This window comes from Astatotilapia calliptera, chromosome 17, assembly GCF_900246225.1.
Source record: "Astatotilapia calliptera chromosome 17, fAstCal1.2, whole genome shotgun sequence".
NCBI classification, from domain to species: Eukaryota; Metazoa; Chordata; class Actinopteri; order Cichliformes; family Cichlidae; genus Astatotilapia; species Astatotilapia calliptera.
This window is the reverse complement of record NC_039318.1, coordinates 21,429,987-21,446,014: the sequence shown is the minus strand read 5'-3', so window position 1 is coordinate 21,446,014 and position 16,028 is coordinate 21,429,987. Positions and strand designations below refer to the sequence as shown.

At 39.7% G+C, this 16,028-nt stretch overlaps 1 protein-coding gene across 4 annotated transcripts in view; it reads right to left on the bottom strand.

The window, feature by feature from the left end:
* The window catches only part of prkcq (protein kinase C, theta), a 37,657-nt gene extending 22,085 nt beyond the window's left edge, over nucleotides 1–15,572 (bottom strand). For 2 of the 4 annotated variants that reach the window (XM_026147087.1, XM_026147089.1), the window contains exons 1-2: nucleotides 15,511–15,572; nucleotides 6,589–6,966 (exon numbers count right to left, since the gene is read on the bottom strand). In XM_026147087.1, coding sequence (XP_026002872.1) covers nucleotides 6,589–6,706 — 118 coding nt within the window. In that variant the 5' untranslated portion in view covers nucleotides 6,707–6,966; nucleotides 15,511–15,572. Of the gene's footprint in view, nucleotides 1–3,534; nucleotides 4,452–6,588; nucleotides 6,967–7,352; nucleotides 7,624–15,510 lie in introns of those variants that run through there. The other 2 variants (XM_026147088.1, XM_026147090.1) reach the window with 2 other exon arrangements.
* Between the last annotated feature and the right edge of the window lie 456 nt (nucleotides 15,573–16,028).

Sequence of the window (16,028 nt, the reverse complement as noted above, 5' to 3'; positions counted from 1 at the left end):
TTGCTTCTTGCAATTGCATTCATGCTTCAAAAAACATAAAAGAGACACCTGTTCATCGAGGCTATCTTGCTCAAATCTCATTAGCTTTTAGCCAAGGAAGTGGGGTGATGCTAACTTCCAGTTTGACCTACAAAATAAAAGTCATGCCTGCAGCACTTTAGAACATCTGCTGGGAATGATGACATTGCGTGTCAGGGACAGGTTAACCTGTCTTTTGCTACCTACACTTCGACCACTAGAGAAAATGTCATCACAAAATCACAAGCTCTGGAGATTTTGTCCCATAACAAATTTGAAAATACCACAAAGAAAAGAAAACACTGCTGTTTTTGACTGTTTTAACCATTACAGACACTGAAAAAGGAAATTAATAAGTTAATCTTAAGTGGTCTGGACAATTAAAACTCTTGTATTTGTCAGTGTAGAGAGATTTAACTACATATTTTATTCCCGAGATATTTAATTATAAGAAAAAGTGCAATTTAAACATTACATCTCAGTTTACAAAAAGAGGTGCTTTGAGCTTGAATTGGAAAAAAATAAATGTCTAACATTACAGAAAAAAACTCATCAAAAGCTCATTGCACATTCTGGCCTTTAATTATAAAATGTAAAATTCTAGTTAATTGACAGAAATTCTTTTTTCAAAAACTTTGGGCCCACTGCGAAAAATCACAAGTTTCTACAGTAGACAGTGAAAAAACAAAAAATGTTATTTATTTGTTTATGTATCAAGCTGCTCTTTAAAGCCAGATTCATGACCGTCTTTGATCCCATGTGCTTGTTAGTGCTGTTAGACATTGCACTATGTTTGAATATTTGACCACCCAGCAAGCAGATTATATCATCATTCAGAGGGCCCGGTGGCGCCAGTGTCCGGCAGCCTCGCCTCTGTCAGTGCGCCCCAGGGCGGCTGTGGCTACAATGTAGCTTGCCATCACCAGTGTGTGAATGTGTGTGTGAATGGGTGGATGACTGAATGTAGTGTGAAGCGCTTTGGGGTCCTTAGGACCAAGTAAAGCGCTATACAAATACAGACCATCTACCATTCACTCTGAATGTTGACAGATTTTCAATTGCATCATATGGCTGGGAGGGAAAGAAAGCCTTTGTAATTCACATCTGCTGATTTTTCTCTGCAATAACATCTCATACATCCACTTACATAAGAGCCACATGCTATCCTGCTGCTTCAACAATAAAGCCCTCTAAGCTTTTTACTCCCAAAGTGAGCCGCTGCCTTCTCCATCTCATCGGCTCATTGCCTTTCTGTCCATCGCCTTTGCCAGCTGCTGTCAGAGCTGATTAAAGCACAAAGAGAGGAAAATGTGTGTTTGTCTCCCCAGACGCACAGGATTTATCAGACGGTGTCTTTTTTATTTTAAAGGTTTCCTTGCAGCATTAAGCAAAGAGCATGGTGATGTTTTGGCTCCATGCAGTTGTCAGTCTGTGTTCTTTGAAAAAGCACAAAGTGCTATTTAGAGTTTGTGCTCTCATGTCTTCGCTCTTTTGAAGGGGCTTACATTTCCCTCTCTGTATATACTGTCGGTAAAAACGCACAGAAACACTGAATGGGACAATGAGAAAGAAATCCATCCAATAAAGCAAATCTGTCTGCTGTGTTTGAGCTTCAGATCCCTGGCTCATCAGGTTTGCCTCATTTGAATAAAATTCTAAAGTGGAATTCACTAAAAATGATTCGCTGTTTGAACGACCTGTTGAGTTTTCATGAATACATGTCTCGCTGTCAGCGTAGTCTGTGAAAAGCAAAACCAACAATGAGCTGATTTAACTAACCAGTACTGTCTGTGCTTCCAAGAACTGATATCTATGCCACAGAGTCCTATTGTTGTCCAGGCCTTTTGAAAACACATCAGTGACATGAGAAATTCTCCTTGATTACCATAATCACAGACTGTATATAAAAAATGGACGTAGCCACTGCATCTTGCTTCCAGTGATCTTAGGACCTACCCTTGTCGTACCCTTGTTGTGTTCAGCAAGACTTAAAAGCAGCGATTGAGACCATACATAGTTCATATAAGAATTAAATAAGGGCTTAAATCAAGAGAGCCAAAGGATTTTTCTGATAGTCTTGTCCTGGCAACCACCTAATGATTAAGTTTTTTTTTTTTTTTTTAAATTGATGTGACTTAGCACTAATTAGCATGTATGCACATCTCTGCAGTATACTGATACAACTGTACAGTCTATATATGTGCCTTGTTAATTAGACTGGAGAGCATGGGACACCATCCTCCAATCTGAAAAGTTTGGTGAACCATGCTGGTTTTGGAGCAGAAGTAAGCGCAGTTCAAATGCTCTGCCAACCATCTTTCATATACAGTCTATGGTATTTACCGTTCTGCTTTGGTGCGGAGTGCGGAGAGACACATGACTGGATTTCTCATATTGTTTTTACATGTACAGAACATGCTGGCCTTATTTTGAAAGTAAGGATTTTACTTAGTGCAGATACACATTTTATATCTGTGTCTGTATAAATATAAATGCTACTGATAATATATTTTAACTTTTCCAGACTAAATTACACAAGAAATCTAAAAGTGGAATCATTGGAAGCCTTATAAACTTCATTATACAGGAACAGACACGAGTTATTTGGCACAGCCATGCATACCATCATGCCAACGCTACTTTTGAAAAAACAGCACTGTAAGAACAGAAAATCATGCGGCTTTAAAGTGTTGCACTTGTGGACGACTTGCTGTGCTTGGCAGAGTCGAAAACGGAGAAACCTAAAGAGAGCCTGAACACACTCGACTAAAGGCGACTTCAGTCACTGTTATTTGAAGATGAAATAAGTCACAGTGAGCCAAAAGGGGCCTGATGGGAGCTATCTACTGTTTTTTTATTTTTTCTAATCAGCTCTTCATTTCACGCTGCCAGCGAGCATATGCTCCTCATAAACACTGGAACACTGTTTAACGTAATAAACGGCTTTTCCCTTTTTAAGGGTACTCTTTGTGATGAAGTAGTGGATGTCTTCACTTCATGTGAGTATTTCAGTTTAAGCACATCATAAGATCAATGACGCGTCCACTCTTTGCTTCTTCACAATGTTATGACTCATGCATTAAAAATATATACTTTTAATCCAAAGTAAAGTGAAACGAAACTAAATTACATTTAGTTCCCCGGTGAAAGTGTAAGTGAAACACACACACAGAGTGTCGCTCTGCTACCCTGTAGGACGAGCGTTGCGGTTACATTGAAGAGGAAAAGAAACATAAGGACCCTCCTCTTTCCTCTCAGTCACACACTGTGTTTAACTTTATCCTGCACTCATACTCAGCAGTGGTTAAACTTAGCCAGATGCAGAACTAAGATTTCTGCTGTGAGGCTATATCACGCTGGGAAGTTTCCCACAGTTGTGACACTGGATGTGAATCAACAACCCAAAAGAGAGCTTAAAGGGCATACTGGGCTTACAGTATAAGCCCATTAACATTTCTTTTATTTAAAAATGTTGTTGAGTCCTTGAACATTCCTGCTATATGAGCCATCCAATACCTCAGATTCTGCAGACGTAGCCGGAAAGACTTGCTGGAACTGTATGTCAGCGTCCTTCAAAGTGAAAGTAAACATAGCTGATTCACTATGAAAACAGTTACAGATAATCAGTGAAGCGTTCTACGCTGTAACCTACTACCACAGTCACAGTCGACATTTTCTGTTCCCAACACACACTGTTGTTGCTTCACTGAAAACTTCCTGAGCATCACTTCCTGTGCTGCATGGAAAACCTTTCTTTCTTTCTTTTTTCTGGTAAAAACCCAGTGAGCATAGTGTGGGTTTTTATGGCAACCCTGTCTACAGAAGGGCTGCGATCCTGTGAAATATTAAATAATATTTAATAATAAACTTAGTGAGAATGAGTGATCTACAAGATGTTTCAATTCTAAAGGGGTCAGTCCATCGCAAATCAACGTGGGCCTTCAACATGACCGTCTCAGATTTGCATTTAAAAAAGTCTGCAGATGTTTAATGACTGCAAATATGTTGCACAACATATATTAAAAAGAAAAAGGTTTGTCAACCCACTTTTACCCCTTTGATTAACATGTGCGAACATGAATTTAAAAACAAACAAACAAATATTTTCCCTGATTTTTGTTCCCATCCAAATGAACCAAGATCTGTAATTTGGGACAGATATATTCAAAAATGTCAGTCTATGCTAATGTGAGATGGAATGACCCATATGTGAGCTAGAATAATACAAAGACGACATATAAAAAGAAATGTCATCCTTACGATTTGAATGTGAGCAACATACAGACCAGAAAAGTCACGTAACGCTTGACTTTCCTCATCAGGTTAGGATTTAGTTGCATATAAGCAGGCAATTTATTTATATAGCGCTTTCAGAACAACTCCCAGATGAACACACAGTGTTGTACACTTGACATGCCAGAAATGATACATTGAATAAGTTAAAAAAAATAAAATAAAGATAAAAAATTTTAAAAAATAAGATGATAATTAAAATGACATTTAAAATAATAAAATCAGCACAAATAGCAAAAAATAAAATAGTATAAAATGATCATTAGAATTACATGTAAAACAATAAAATGAGCACATTAGATTTAAAACAATAAAATCAGGGTCATACTGTGTCATATGTCAAGGAGTAAAAATGGATTTTAAGACTTGTTTTAAAAGTGGACAGTGAAGGGGCCTCTCTAATGCGCAGGGGCAGATTGTTCCAGAGATTAGGAGCAGCAATAGAGAAGGCCCTGTCCCCTCTGAGCTTTCTCTTGGACCTGGGTACCTCCAGGAGCAGCTTGTCAGCTGACCTGAGAGACCTGGGGGGTGAGTAAAGATGCAGAAGCTCAGAGAGGTAAGTTGGGGCAAGACCGTTTAAACATTTAAAAACAAACATGAGAATTTTAAAATGAACTCTAAGATATACAGGCAGCCAATGGAGTGAAGCGAGGATGGGAGTTGTGTGTTCTCTTTTACAAAAAAAGATACCAGAGAGGTATTTAAGAGTCTTTAAGAAGGAAAAAAGTGAATGTTTAAAAAAACTGAGAATTTCATTATATATGGTAAATATATAAACAGCATGACCATGTAGTGGAAATGACTGCTTGGGCTCAGGAGCTCTTTATTTTTAACTCTGCCACACAAACAAATTAAACTACAACAAGATCCTGAAATTCCAGATCACTTTCTCTGGACACGAGCTCGTTAAGGATGGACTGAGGCGACTGGAAAAACCTTTCTTGTCATCAGACTGATTAGAAATTTGAATTCATGAAAATCACAGATATCTATTTCTTCAGAGCTGAAGGCTTGTTCAGTTAAAAAGTCCGTGTCAGTGAGGATAAAGAGGAGTATAGTTGCTTGAGGCATGGGTAACATTTAGTTCTTAACATTTGTGAAGGCAGCGCTAATGATGAACCATCAACACACGCTGCCATCGTGACACCATTTGTTTCCCGAGGAGATTCAGTAAGATGGTGCCAAATCACATTTTGCATCAGTCTGCACAGCAGCATGTAAAAGAGTCCCGGTGTAAGCTGGTGGGCCCGCAGCTCACACCTCAAAAACATTTCACCAGTTTTTGAAACTAAAAAAATAGCCAAAGCGAGGCTGCTGATCATCTTAAAACCTACACCAAGCTTATAACACTGTCGGCACTGCAACGACTGCTCTCCCTAGGCCTCAAACACTTACACTCAGAGTGTTGCTGTTAAAAGTGGTGAGCAACATTGCACAATGGTAACCAAGCCCATGTTCCCACGGTAGCTGAAGCAAAATGAGGATAGCTTTTTAATAAAATTAACATTTCTAGCTTTTGACAAGCTGTCTTTATGGTATTTCTGCAAAATTCAAAGTTAAAATGAGTTGAAAATAATTAGATTCTGTTCCAAACTTGTTTTTGTGGAAACATGCACAGAGATTATTACTGAAGTTGATTCCTATATATAAATATCTAATATTTCAAAAAGTTAAAAAAGAAAGGATTAAGTCAACCACATGTAAAGATAATGTCTTCAAACTGTTTGTTTGTTAGAAATCTAAAGCGAACAGTTTTACAATCATACGTGTCAAAAAAAAGAAACAAAGTCACATTTGTGAACATAAAAGCAGTCAATGTTTGGTGTTTTTCTGGATCAATAGCTAAATTACTGAATCAATTCTGAGCTTGTGTGGCTACGAAATCCCCCCCAAACAAACAAAGATGATGCAATCGCCAAAACCAAAACATAATTACACATGCCAAAATGTTCCACCTCACTGTGTAATTTAACCCTCTGAAGTTTAAGCTGTCATCGATGAGGACTTTAATCCTAACCGTAACCCTAAATCCAACCCTGTGCTATCAGATTATGTCATTTTTGTCCTTTTTTAAAGTTGCTCTTCCAATTTTGGCCATCAAGGGGCAGAAAAAGGGTTTGGGGTGGTCACCAGCGACCACTTAGACCTCAGTGGGTTACACTCAGGGTCTTGTGGATCCACAATTCCAGTGTCTGTAACCACTGTTCAATTAAATGCTCAACTTTCACTTGATTGAATGGACTCAAATTAAAATGATTATTATTTATAGTCACTAACCTGTGTCAACGGCCTCCTTCATATAAACAGCACAGTATGGGTTCAGCACCTCCTCATGATAAGCCAGACCCGGATCAATCTCAAAGTGGGAAAATCCGATCCGCAGGAAAGGCGACATGTCTGCAGACTTTTACCGTCTGACCGCTGCTCAAATATCCAAACAGCCTCCACAGATGCGCTCCGGATGAAGTCCTCTTAGTTTGAATAGATGAGAAATAGATGAGATTTGTGAGCTTTGAGAGCTCGTGCACTGGTGTGAACCACCTCTCCTCCACTGCAGCATGCACCGACTGCCCCTCTTCCTCCACAGGAAAGATGGGCTAGCAGAGGGGAGGAGGCAGGGAGTTTTTTCTTTCCACCCCTGACACTTTAAAGAACCTGTAAAAAGGAAGAGAGAGAGACACAGACATTTCATCACCCGTGACGCCGTAACCACAAGCTCTTTCCCTGCAAACATGTAACTTTTATCTGCTCCAGCTGGCTGTTACAGCAAGTTTTAAAATCAAATCAACAACAGAACTTCTTCTCGTACACTCTCCCCCTGATAAAATGTCTCAAACCACACATTTAATGAGAGGACAGGAACGCATCTGCCATGCTTTGCAGAGTTTCACACATAAAGCACTGCGAGCAATGAAAAAAAAGCAGCCTGCTGAACCTAACTGCACCTAAAAAAACCCCAACCTCTCATAACTTTAGGGCTTGTAAACAAATAATCTCTTTGCTTTGTGCGACCAGCCATGCTAATAATCACAGTAACACACCTATAAATCACTTCCTCTGCGACCGCTGCAGTGTCTTCGACTCGGTCAAGGCCGATGTGACATTTGAGGCCTGCTGAAGAGCTCTGTGTGTGTGTTTGTGTGTGTGTGTTTGTGTGTCAATGTCAGTCCCAGTGGTGGAGAGAAGACAGGGACTATTAATAGAGCTGAAATACTAAACGCAGATGTGGAATATATGACAGCATGCGCCTGAGTCTGCAATATTCATCATCATTCTTTACTGTAAAGCTTACTGTGCTTAAGTAGCGTCATGTGAACTTGTGTACACTGCGTCAGCGTAGTTCAACATCTTAACAAAGAGAATTTTTTAACTTTTTAGCTCCCAGGTGTTTCATGCAGAATTAGAATTTGAGTTGAACAAATCGAACTAGCTAACGGAAGCTTAGCCCGGTGGGCCAAAATCAGCCCGGTGATGACATTGGACAGATTTAGAAATGTGAACCAGTATAAATTTTGAACTTTTAATTGACATTTTCATACTTCACCCGAAAAGTTAACTGAGACATAAAAAATTAAATACCAGCATTAAAATAACAAAAACATTGTATTTTATAACAGTCTGTGAACAGTCATAACTTTTTCTGTAATTTAACAGGTTTATCATGCAGTTTCACAGGTCCGGTCACTGAAGATCAGAATAAATTCCTGCTATGTATGATGTAGGACAGTAATGACAACATGGAAGAGATGGCACATCCATTCCTGTTGGGTCCTTTTAACTCAACAAATCAAAAAAATGTTTGATTTCTAATCAACCGTGTATCATATAATTATCATTCAGCTCGACAGTAAGGCATTTTTGCATCTTTCAGCTTATCGCATTGTTTTAAGAGGCAACTTTTGTCCAATGTTTTGTACTTTGGTCACATCTGCTGATCGCTTTCAGCACAGTCCTTAAATACCACACTGGACTACAAACTTAACACCTGACCGGCATCATCAGGTGGAGGATTCAAAAACTGTACATAAAACCAGCTGAAAGCGTGAGGGCTTTCTCTGTTTGGTTGCTGTGTTTGACCCGCCCCTCCCCCAGTGTCAGCGGATAGCTGTAATGAATGCAGTTTTAGTTTTAAACCAAGGTGGGCATCCTTCACGTCTCTAGTGCTAGGCTATAAATAAAATAGACGTGAAAGTCAACACAAAAGAATGAAAGCTTTTTAATAGTGCATGTTTGAGGTATGTTTGATACAATGCTACTCTATGCGAACACAGTTTAATGGCATGCAGCTACCTTGGCTCATACCACATGCTAATCCAAGCCATGTTAACTTGCCTTTTGAGTAAGTGGCTGTTGTCGCAAATACACTCTTCCAAACTCCAGGTACTCCCAGTGTGAAGCCCCCTCCGTCAGTGCCCCCCATTGTGCATTTTTGTAAAAATACTCCCATTGCAAAATATTAAAAAAGCAGCCAGTTTCTGGGAAAATCTACACCCCCAAAGTCTGTGCATTATAAAAGTATAATGCTGAAGCTAAAGATATATATTCCCCAGACAGTTCGAACTAAAAGGAGAATAAACATTAGGCTTATCATCATGGAGGGAAACAAAAATATAAATTTGTTATGCACAAAATGTCAAACTATTTGGCAGCTCAGAAGCCACAATTACAGTATTTCATGAGCCATTTCTTAAAAAAAACAAAACAACAACAAAAAACAAAACTGATTTACCAGGTACTAAAATACTGCACACTTTTAGTAAACCAGGTATAACTTTACTCTCGGAAATGTTGTGGCCTCTTTGAACTTGCTTGGTTTGTTCACATTACGTTAGTTTGAGTGGCTGTATAGATTCCATTACCAATACCATTAAATTTCCATTTAAACCACTGAACTAGTCAGCGTGGTATCACACAGGGTGAAGAAACCCAGCAGTTATTCCACATGTTAATCCCTGACAGCTTTCTCTATCACACATACAGCAGTTTCTGAATCATAGACCATTGGGTAGAAATGATCTAACCACTTACTTTTTTGAGCTGTTACTACATAAATTTCGATTTCTTTCATCCTTTTTGAGAATAATCTTCATTTTACTTGAAGTTGCCATTTTTTCCCGAACTCTTACATACTGAGAACTATAATACTGATAATGCTAAGCATGTGAAACTAGGACACAGTTATACTTGTGTTTTTAATACGTTTATGAAAACTTTATAGACTCTCAATTTGAATAAGCCTGAAAGATGTGAAGGTTAGACTTCACTTTTTACTTTAATGTAGCATGTTTTGATAAGTAGTTACGTCCCTATACACACAGTAACATTCGGCGCTTCGTCTGTATATCCTTGGCCCTGATGTTAGTATCACAAGTGCATGCCAGCACTTACGTTCACACACTCCCACACAAGACTAACATCACAGATTCAAACTTTTGAAATATGCAGAGCAGCAGCCCTCCCTCGCAGTTTTTCGTGTAGGTTGAACCTGTTGTAAAAGGCTGCGTTCAAGCAGGAGGAGTTACACTTCCGGTGCTCTGTTACATCAGTGCAACCACACTTCCTGTTTCTGAGCGGTTTAATTTTTTGTTTTTGAAGCCTGACAGGTGGGGCTGTAGCAAATTTGAGATTGAAAAACAAAATCAGACCCAAAACCCTGCTGCTCTAAATTTTTCAAAAAGGCGGGAGGAGGATAGAGAAAGCGACGCGAAGCTGAAAGTTTTCTTTGCGATGGGTTTGGAAGATTTAGGTTAGAAACTATATGTAGATTATCATATAAATGTGAAATGTAAAGCTTTAACCTGACTGCATCAAAGCAAGCTGTACACTGATCTTGGAACATCTGCATTAAACCTACAGTTGCGAGAAGTTTTCTATTAGACCACATAAAATAAAATGTGGTCTGAGTACTGATCGTTATTGGTGTTGCAGTAACAGTCAAACACACAAACACATAATAACTGAATAATATCTGAACATAATGTAATAACTTTAGCTGGAAAAAGTACGTGAACGTCTGAATTTAGTAATGTCTAGAACCTTTTTTTTTTTACCAGAAACACCTTTAATCAGACGTTTCCTGTAGCTGATTATGAGGCTTAGGCAACAATGATGACACATTTCTGGACCACTCCCTTTTATGTGACTGGTTTAGTTCAGCAACACTAAACCTCTCCTGCCAACGACATTTTTTTTTAAATTCATTGCTCTCCTAATGATTGAAACCCATCCAGGCCCTGAGGTAGGAAAGCAGCTGAAACCATGTTGCTCCCTCCGCCTTGCTTCACAGTTGAGCTGAGGTTATGTTATGTGCCTGCAGAGTCCCTTTTACTTTCAGTTTTTTTCCTCCAGGGATTTTCTGTCCACAGAAAAGTGTCCTAGAAGTGTTGTGAAATATCCAGGTGGTCTTTTAAAACTATAGGATGTTATCTAGCCACAGAAATGTCTCCAGGTGTTGTGGTGCTACTCTTGTCTTTGTGATCCTTCTCTTCTGAGGTCCAGTGAAAGTTGTTGTGACTGAGGACTGGTTCGAACTCCTTTAAAGTGCAGACAGTCAGTAAATTACAGGGAGGGGCACCTGTATAACCTCCACTTTTTACTCCCACTGTTGTTTTTGTCAAGGTAATTAGCAGCAGAGGTTCACTTGGTTTTTCCAGGCACGACTGTGAAAGATTGCTGGATGGGTTTATCACTACCACTCATGGAGGTACAAAGAAGGTCAAAACTGTTTTGTTTTTTTTTACTATTGGGGTGGTCAGATTGAGTTTGTATATAACTGTAACTTCAATGAACATCGGATAATATTCCAGTTCCAGTTCCAAAGGTTTTATGATGTTGTCTCAGAACTGTACAAATGAAAAGCCTTTGTTGTAATGAGCTGATACTGTATGGTGGTGTCATGGCAATGCATCATTTAGAAAGCAGCTGTCATACAACAAAAGCACTCCCTTAACTTTTGAGAAATTACAGCCATTCGTATACAAGGTCACTTATTTCCAGGTGCTTAAATGTAAGTGAACAGATTAAAAATAAATAAAATCGCAATTTTTAATATTTGCCAATAACACTCTGCAGGGAATGGTGGCCTTTAGTCTATCACCACAGAACGAGTTTCCTCCTTTGTGGTGCTTTCTGGGTCTTCCTGTCTAATGGCCCAATTATGCTCTCCCTTTCGTGGGTTTTGCGTGCCAATTTTGGCGTGACATCATCTGTTGAAGGACACGGTCTTTGTGGCGTTGGTCGTGCACCTCTCGATTCTCGTAACCAAGGCCACCGCAGCTGGATTGAAGATGTGAGTGTACGCTCATGATGGTTTTTACTGTCATTTTAATTATGTCCCAGTACAGAAGCTCAGAGACATACAGGTATACAGAGGGAGGTGTTGGAACAGTTTGCAAACTTTAGAGTTTGTCCAAAAAACAAACTCAAAGTCTTGGCTTCCGGTTTTCACTTCTTCTCCTCCTACATCAGCGCTGATTGGGGATATTGTCTGAGTGGCGACATCTATCGTTGAGGACAATACTGGGGCGGCTTCCTGCGTGTAACGGCGGGTATAAATACAACTGTGAAACGCGGTTACTGGCCTTTAGCCTTGTCTTCAGTGAAATGCAGCCCAGCTGGGTTGAGAACAAATGACTGATATTGGCCTGAATCACACAGGTCTAGAAACCGGTTGGCAACCACTGGTTGCTAGGTAAACATGGCTATTACCCGACCAGTTGGCGAGGTGATGGCAGTCAATTTGAAATTGACTGTTAAATCCACAGTCGAGTAGGTCTAGAGAGTTGTCAGTGACTCCCTGCCAACCACAGGTTATTTTCTGAGTGGCTGCTGCAGGCTGCCAGCAAACTGGCTAGCTGAAATCGGTTTTCGTGAAGTTTACACAGCTGTACCAAAAACCTCGGTGCAATTACAAGAATGTTTTTGGTGCAGTGCACTCTTTGTGACCAATTTCACCAGCAACCACAATGGCAAAGGCATTTTTACCCAGCGACCAGGTGATTGTCAGGGGGTCACTGAGCAGTCTCCAGGCCCGTGTGAGTGGACACTGCAGAAAAGCTCCTGGGTTGGTTCGACACTAATTCAGCAGGCTGCTCCTGTCTCCTGTCATCATCAATAACACTTGTGACCAATGCCTTTGGAAGGTATGCGTGTTCATGCCATCACGCTCTTTCCGCTGTGCTTTCCAGAGGATATCGTTTCAGATCATAAAGTGTTGCTTCCAGCTAAATAAGAATGCCGTTCGGATAAAGATCGGGCTTATTCCAGAGTAGTGGTCGGCTCTTGTTTTCTTCCCTGTGGAAACGATCCTGAGATCATCCACCCTTGCTGTCTCTGTGGTCTTCTAGTCTTTATTTGTGTTGCCAAGCACAAAATATTAAAAAAAAAATCCCAATAAAATGTATTTTTAATTTTATCAAAATTTTTTTTCTACTTGTAAAGTTGAAGCTCCACCTCTGATGGTGGAAGTAGGGATGGTTTTGCTTTTGCAGCCTGTTTCACTTGCATTACCGGCTCCATTGACCCCATGTTATGGTGTAAATACAGGTCATATTTTACTTGCTTAATTTATAGAACCGATGAAAGTCCACACAGGCTGCTTTTAAATCAGATTTTTCTTTTACACATAAAAATAGGGGACTAAGTATAAAAACAACTGTAATTCATCAACAAAATGTATTATTTTTGTTAAAAGCTAAAGCCTGCTTTTAATAACACCTACCGTAAATAAGGTTTTTGCTAAGTTTTGTACTTCTTAACTTTATCTCTTGCTGGTTTTGATAGCTGTGAAAGTTATTTGTGAGGTGTTACTTCAGATTTGAAATGAGAGCCAAGTTGACTTGATCGGATTAAATTTACATATGCCACATTTCCAATTACTGGCCTGGTGATATGAGTCAGTCACCTACCAGCAAAATCTTCCAGGCAGTGCTGTACTGAAAATGCAAATTCAGGGTCGTATTAGACTGAAAAGAAGCATGTTAATAGGAAATGTAATTCTGCAACGGAATCACCCAGTAATCTATCTGTTTCTGCAACTGCAGGTGCAGCGAGCCAGTTGTTGTTGTTTTACTGATAAAAGAAGAGTGAAGGAACCCCCACCTGTAGTTTTTCTTTTTAAAGCACACTGATCTGCATGACGAGCGATAACAAGCAGCCGGGGAGCTCATTACAAACTTAAACCCATTCTTCAAACCAGAAGAGCAAACCTTGAACTCCAGTGCTGTGAAATTTATGGACAATGATGCAGAAATCATCGAATGTATTTCCTTTTGAGAAGAAAATTGCAGGAAAAAGTGGCAGCATTGAAAGAGTTGGAACGAACTGATGCTGTCGGTCAGTCAGAAAAAGGCTGATTTTAACAACCTCAAGGCTTCAAGCTTGAAGATGTTTGTGTTTCCTACACCTCTGTGGTGTGATGCTCATGAAACACTCACGTTATGGCTAAACCTAAGTGGATTTAAACAGGACTAACACAGGGGTCATTGTTGAAATAAGCTGCCCCAATCCCTTCGATTACTGCTTAGAACTATTTTCCCTCACATATAAGAACACAAACACACTTTTGTGTTTGTCTTCGAACAGAAGCCGTCAGATCTCTGTGATGCACTCGTGCAGCTTATGTTTATCTACTTCCAAACAACCAAAATACAGAATAAATAGACTTGACTTTATTGTGTTTTCTCATAGCGCACACTGCAATGTGTGCTGGCATCTGAGGTGCCACCACCCATTGTTGCTCAAATGCCACCCCCCCCCCCCCCCCCCCTTTAGCCCCTGCCCATCCTCAAACCCACTCATGGAGGTACAAAGAAGGTCAAGTGCGAGTGATCTGGTGCTGGAGACCTTTCAGAAAGCTTTCATGAGAGGGGACAAAGTCTAACGAGCCTCCCACCTGACCCTCTGTACCCAGCAACATCAAAGCACAGCGTGTGTTTGCTTTCTGAAGCAGCTAAAAGAGGAGGCTGGAGAGCTTTGTTGTTACTGACAGGTGTCCGTGTGTGGCAAAGGCCTTTCACCATACAGTAGCTGCTGCTTCGACACTCAAAGCATCCCTGAAGCGGTCACTCATTTAAAGGCACACACAAAGAGTTGACCCTCAGCAGCTAACGTCAGCTGCTTAGTTTGACACTGGGACTACAGTTCAAAACCTTTAAAGGTCAACCTACACTAATGCCTTCATTAGAGGCTAAACCAGCTAGCATGCAGACACAATATTGCACAGTGCTGGCCCACATTACAGACCAATACCAGCCTATTACAGACATAGTGGTGCAGGAGGAACTCTGGGAACTTTCTGCATAATATCATGGAAAAAATTGTGGCACTGTGAACTCAGCGCTGACAAAACTAAACTATAACACCATAATTGTTTAATTTCAATGTAACTCTATCAGACTGCATGAATATTTCTATTAAAAAATGGGCAGCTGAATAAGTATAAAATTTTTCCCCCAGCTTCTCAGTTTCAGACCCTAAAATCCAGCAGTATTGATCAGGTTCTTATGATTTACTGTGTAAATTGGCTCAAATGAATTCGCACTCAATCAGCTCCAGACAGTAAAATGCTGTGAGTGTATTTACCTTTACTTTATCACCTTTACTTGTGAGTTTGTTATTTATAGAATGATTTTGTTAGTTTTATGTCTTGAAAGATACCTATAAATAAATTATGCCTTATATTGTTGTACAGTATTATGGCCCAAACTACCTAAATGCAGAAGTAGGTAACCCCAGACCAGCTTCCTGTTTACACAGTAATAATAATAATAATATTAATAATAATAATAATAATAATAATAATAACAATACAGTAGTTAATCCACAAGTAAATGCCTACATGTAAGTATTTTTAGTTTAGTATTTTTTTGTGTATTTTTAGTGTATTTGTGTTCATACAAACGTATAGTTACTAAAGGTGTTAAGTGTGACTCACCCCCCCCCCCCCCCCACGCACACCCACACACTTACACAACTTTATAATACTCTAAATACAGATGTTTTCGTGTCAGTGAATAAATGTAGATTATTTTCACCCGTTCTGTGTTTCTAAAAATGACATCACCACCTAATGGCAAACACGCGTTTCGCAAATTGCAAAGCAGCCGCTTAAAACCTAAAAAGTAGGGAGAAATGCTTTTCTCTAGTTATTGACTAAAGTTCAGAAACCTCGGGCTGGAAACCAAAGGAAAGTGTACTGACCTTAGAGACACAGCAATGCCCGCTGAAGTTTAGAGCTTGCAGCTGAAGCTGCTCTCCATCCGAGCGTTTGTAGACCGGAGGGAGCACAGTGGGCGCATTTAAGCGTGATATCACGTGGCGTTCACGGACTGTAAGAATATTCACACTTCATGAAAGCGGTCTGAAGTGATCACAGATGACGTTTCAGTTTTTCTGTTTTACTGCCCATTTGAACTAATAAATAAATAGTTTTAAAGAGGTGGTCAAAATTAAAATACTATAACCAATTAAATGAAATGCATCATAACAAATACCTATCTAAGCACAACTCTGTCCTTCACTAGTTTTAGTCTCAGCTGATTTTCCAATTCGCTTAGAAATATTTATTTGCAGAAGTTACATTTCCGAGCAGACGGTGAATGCAACTACCCCAGCGCGCAGTACGAAGTGAAACTTATTGGTGAAACTACATAAAGAAAAACAACCTGACTTCAAGGCCACATTCAGAGATTTTTGATGGCAAAGTTTTATTTCTAATG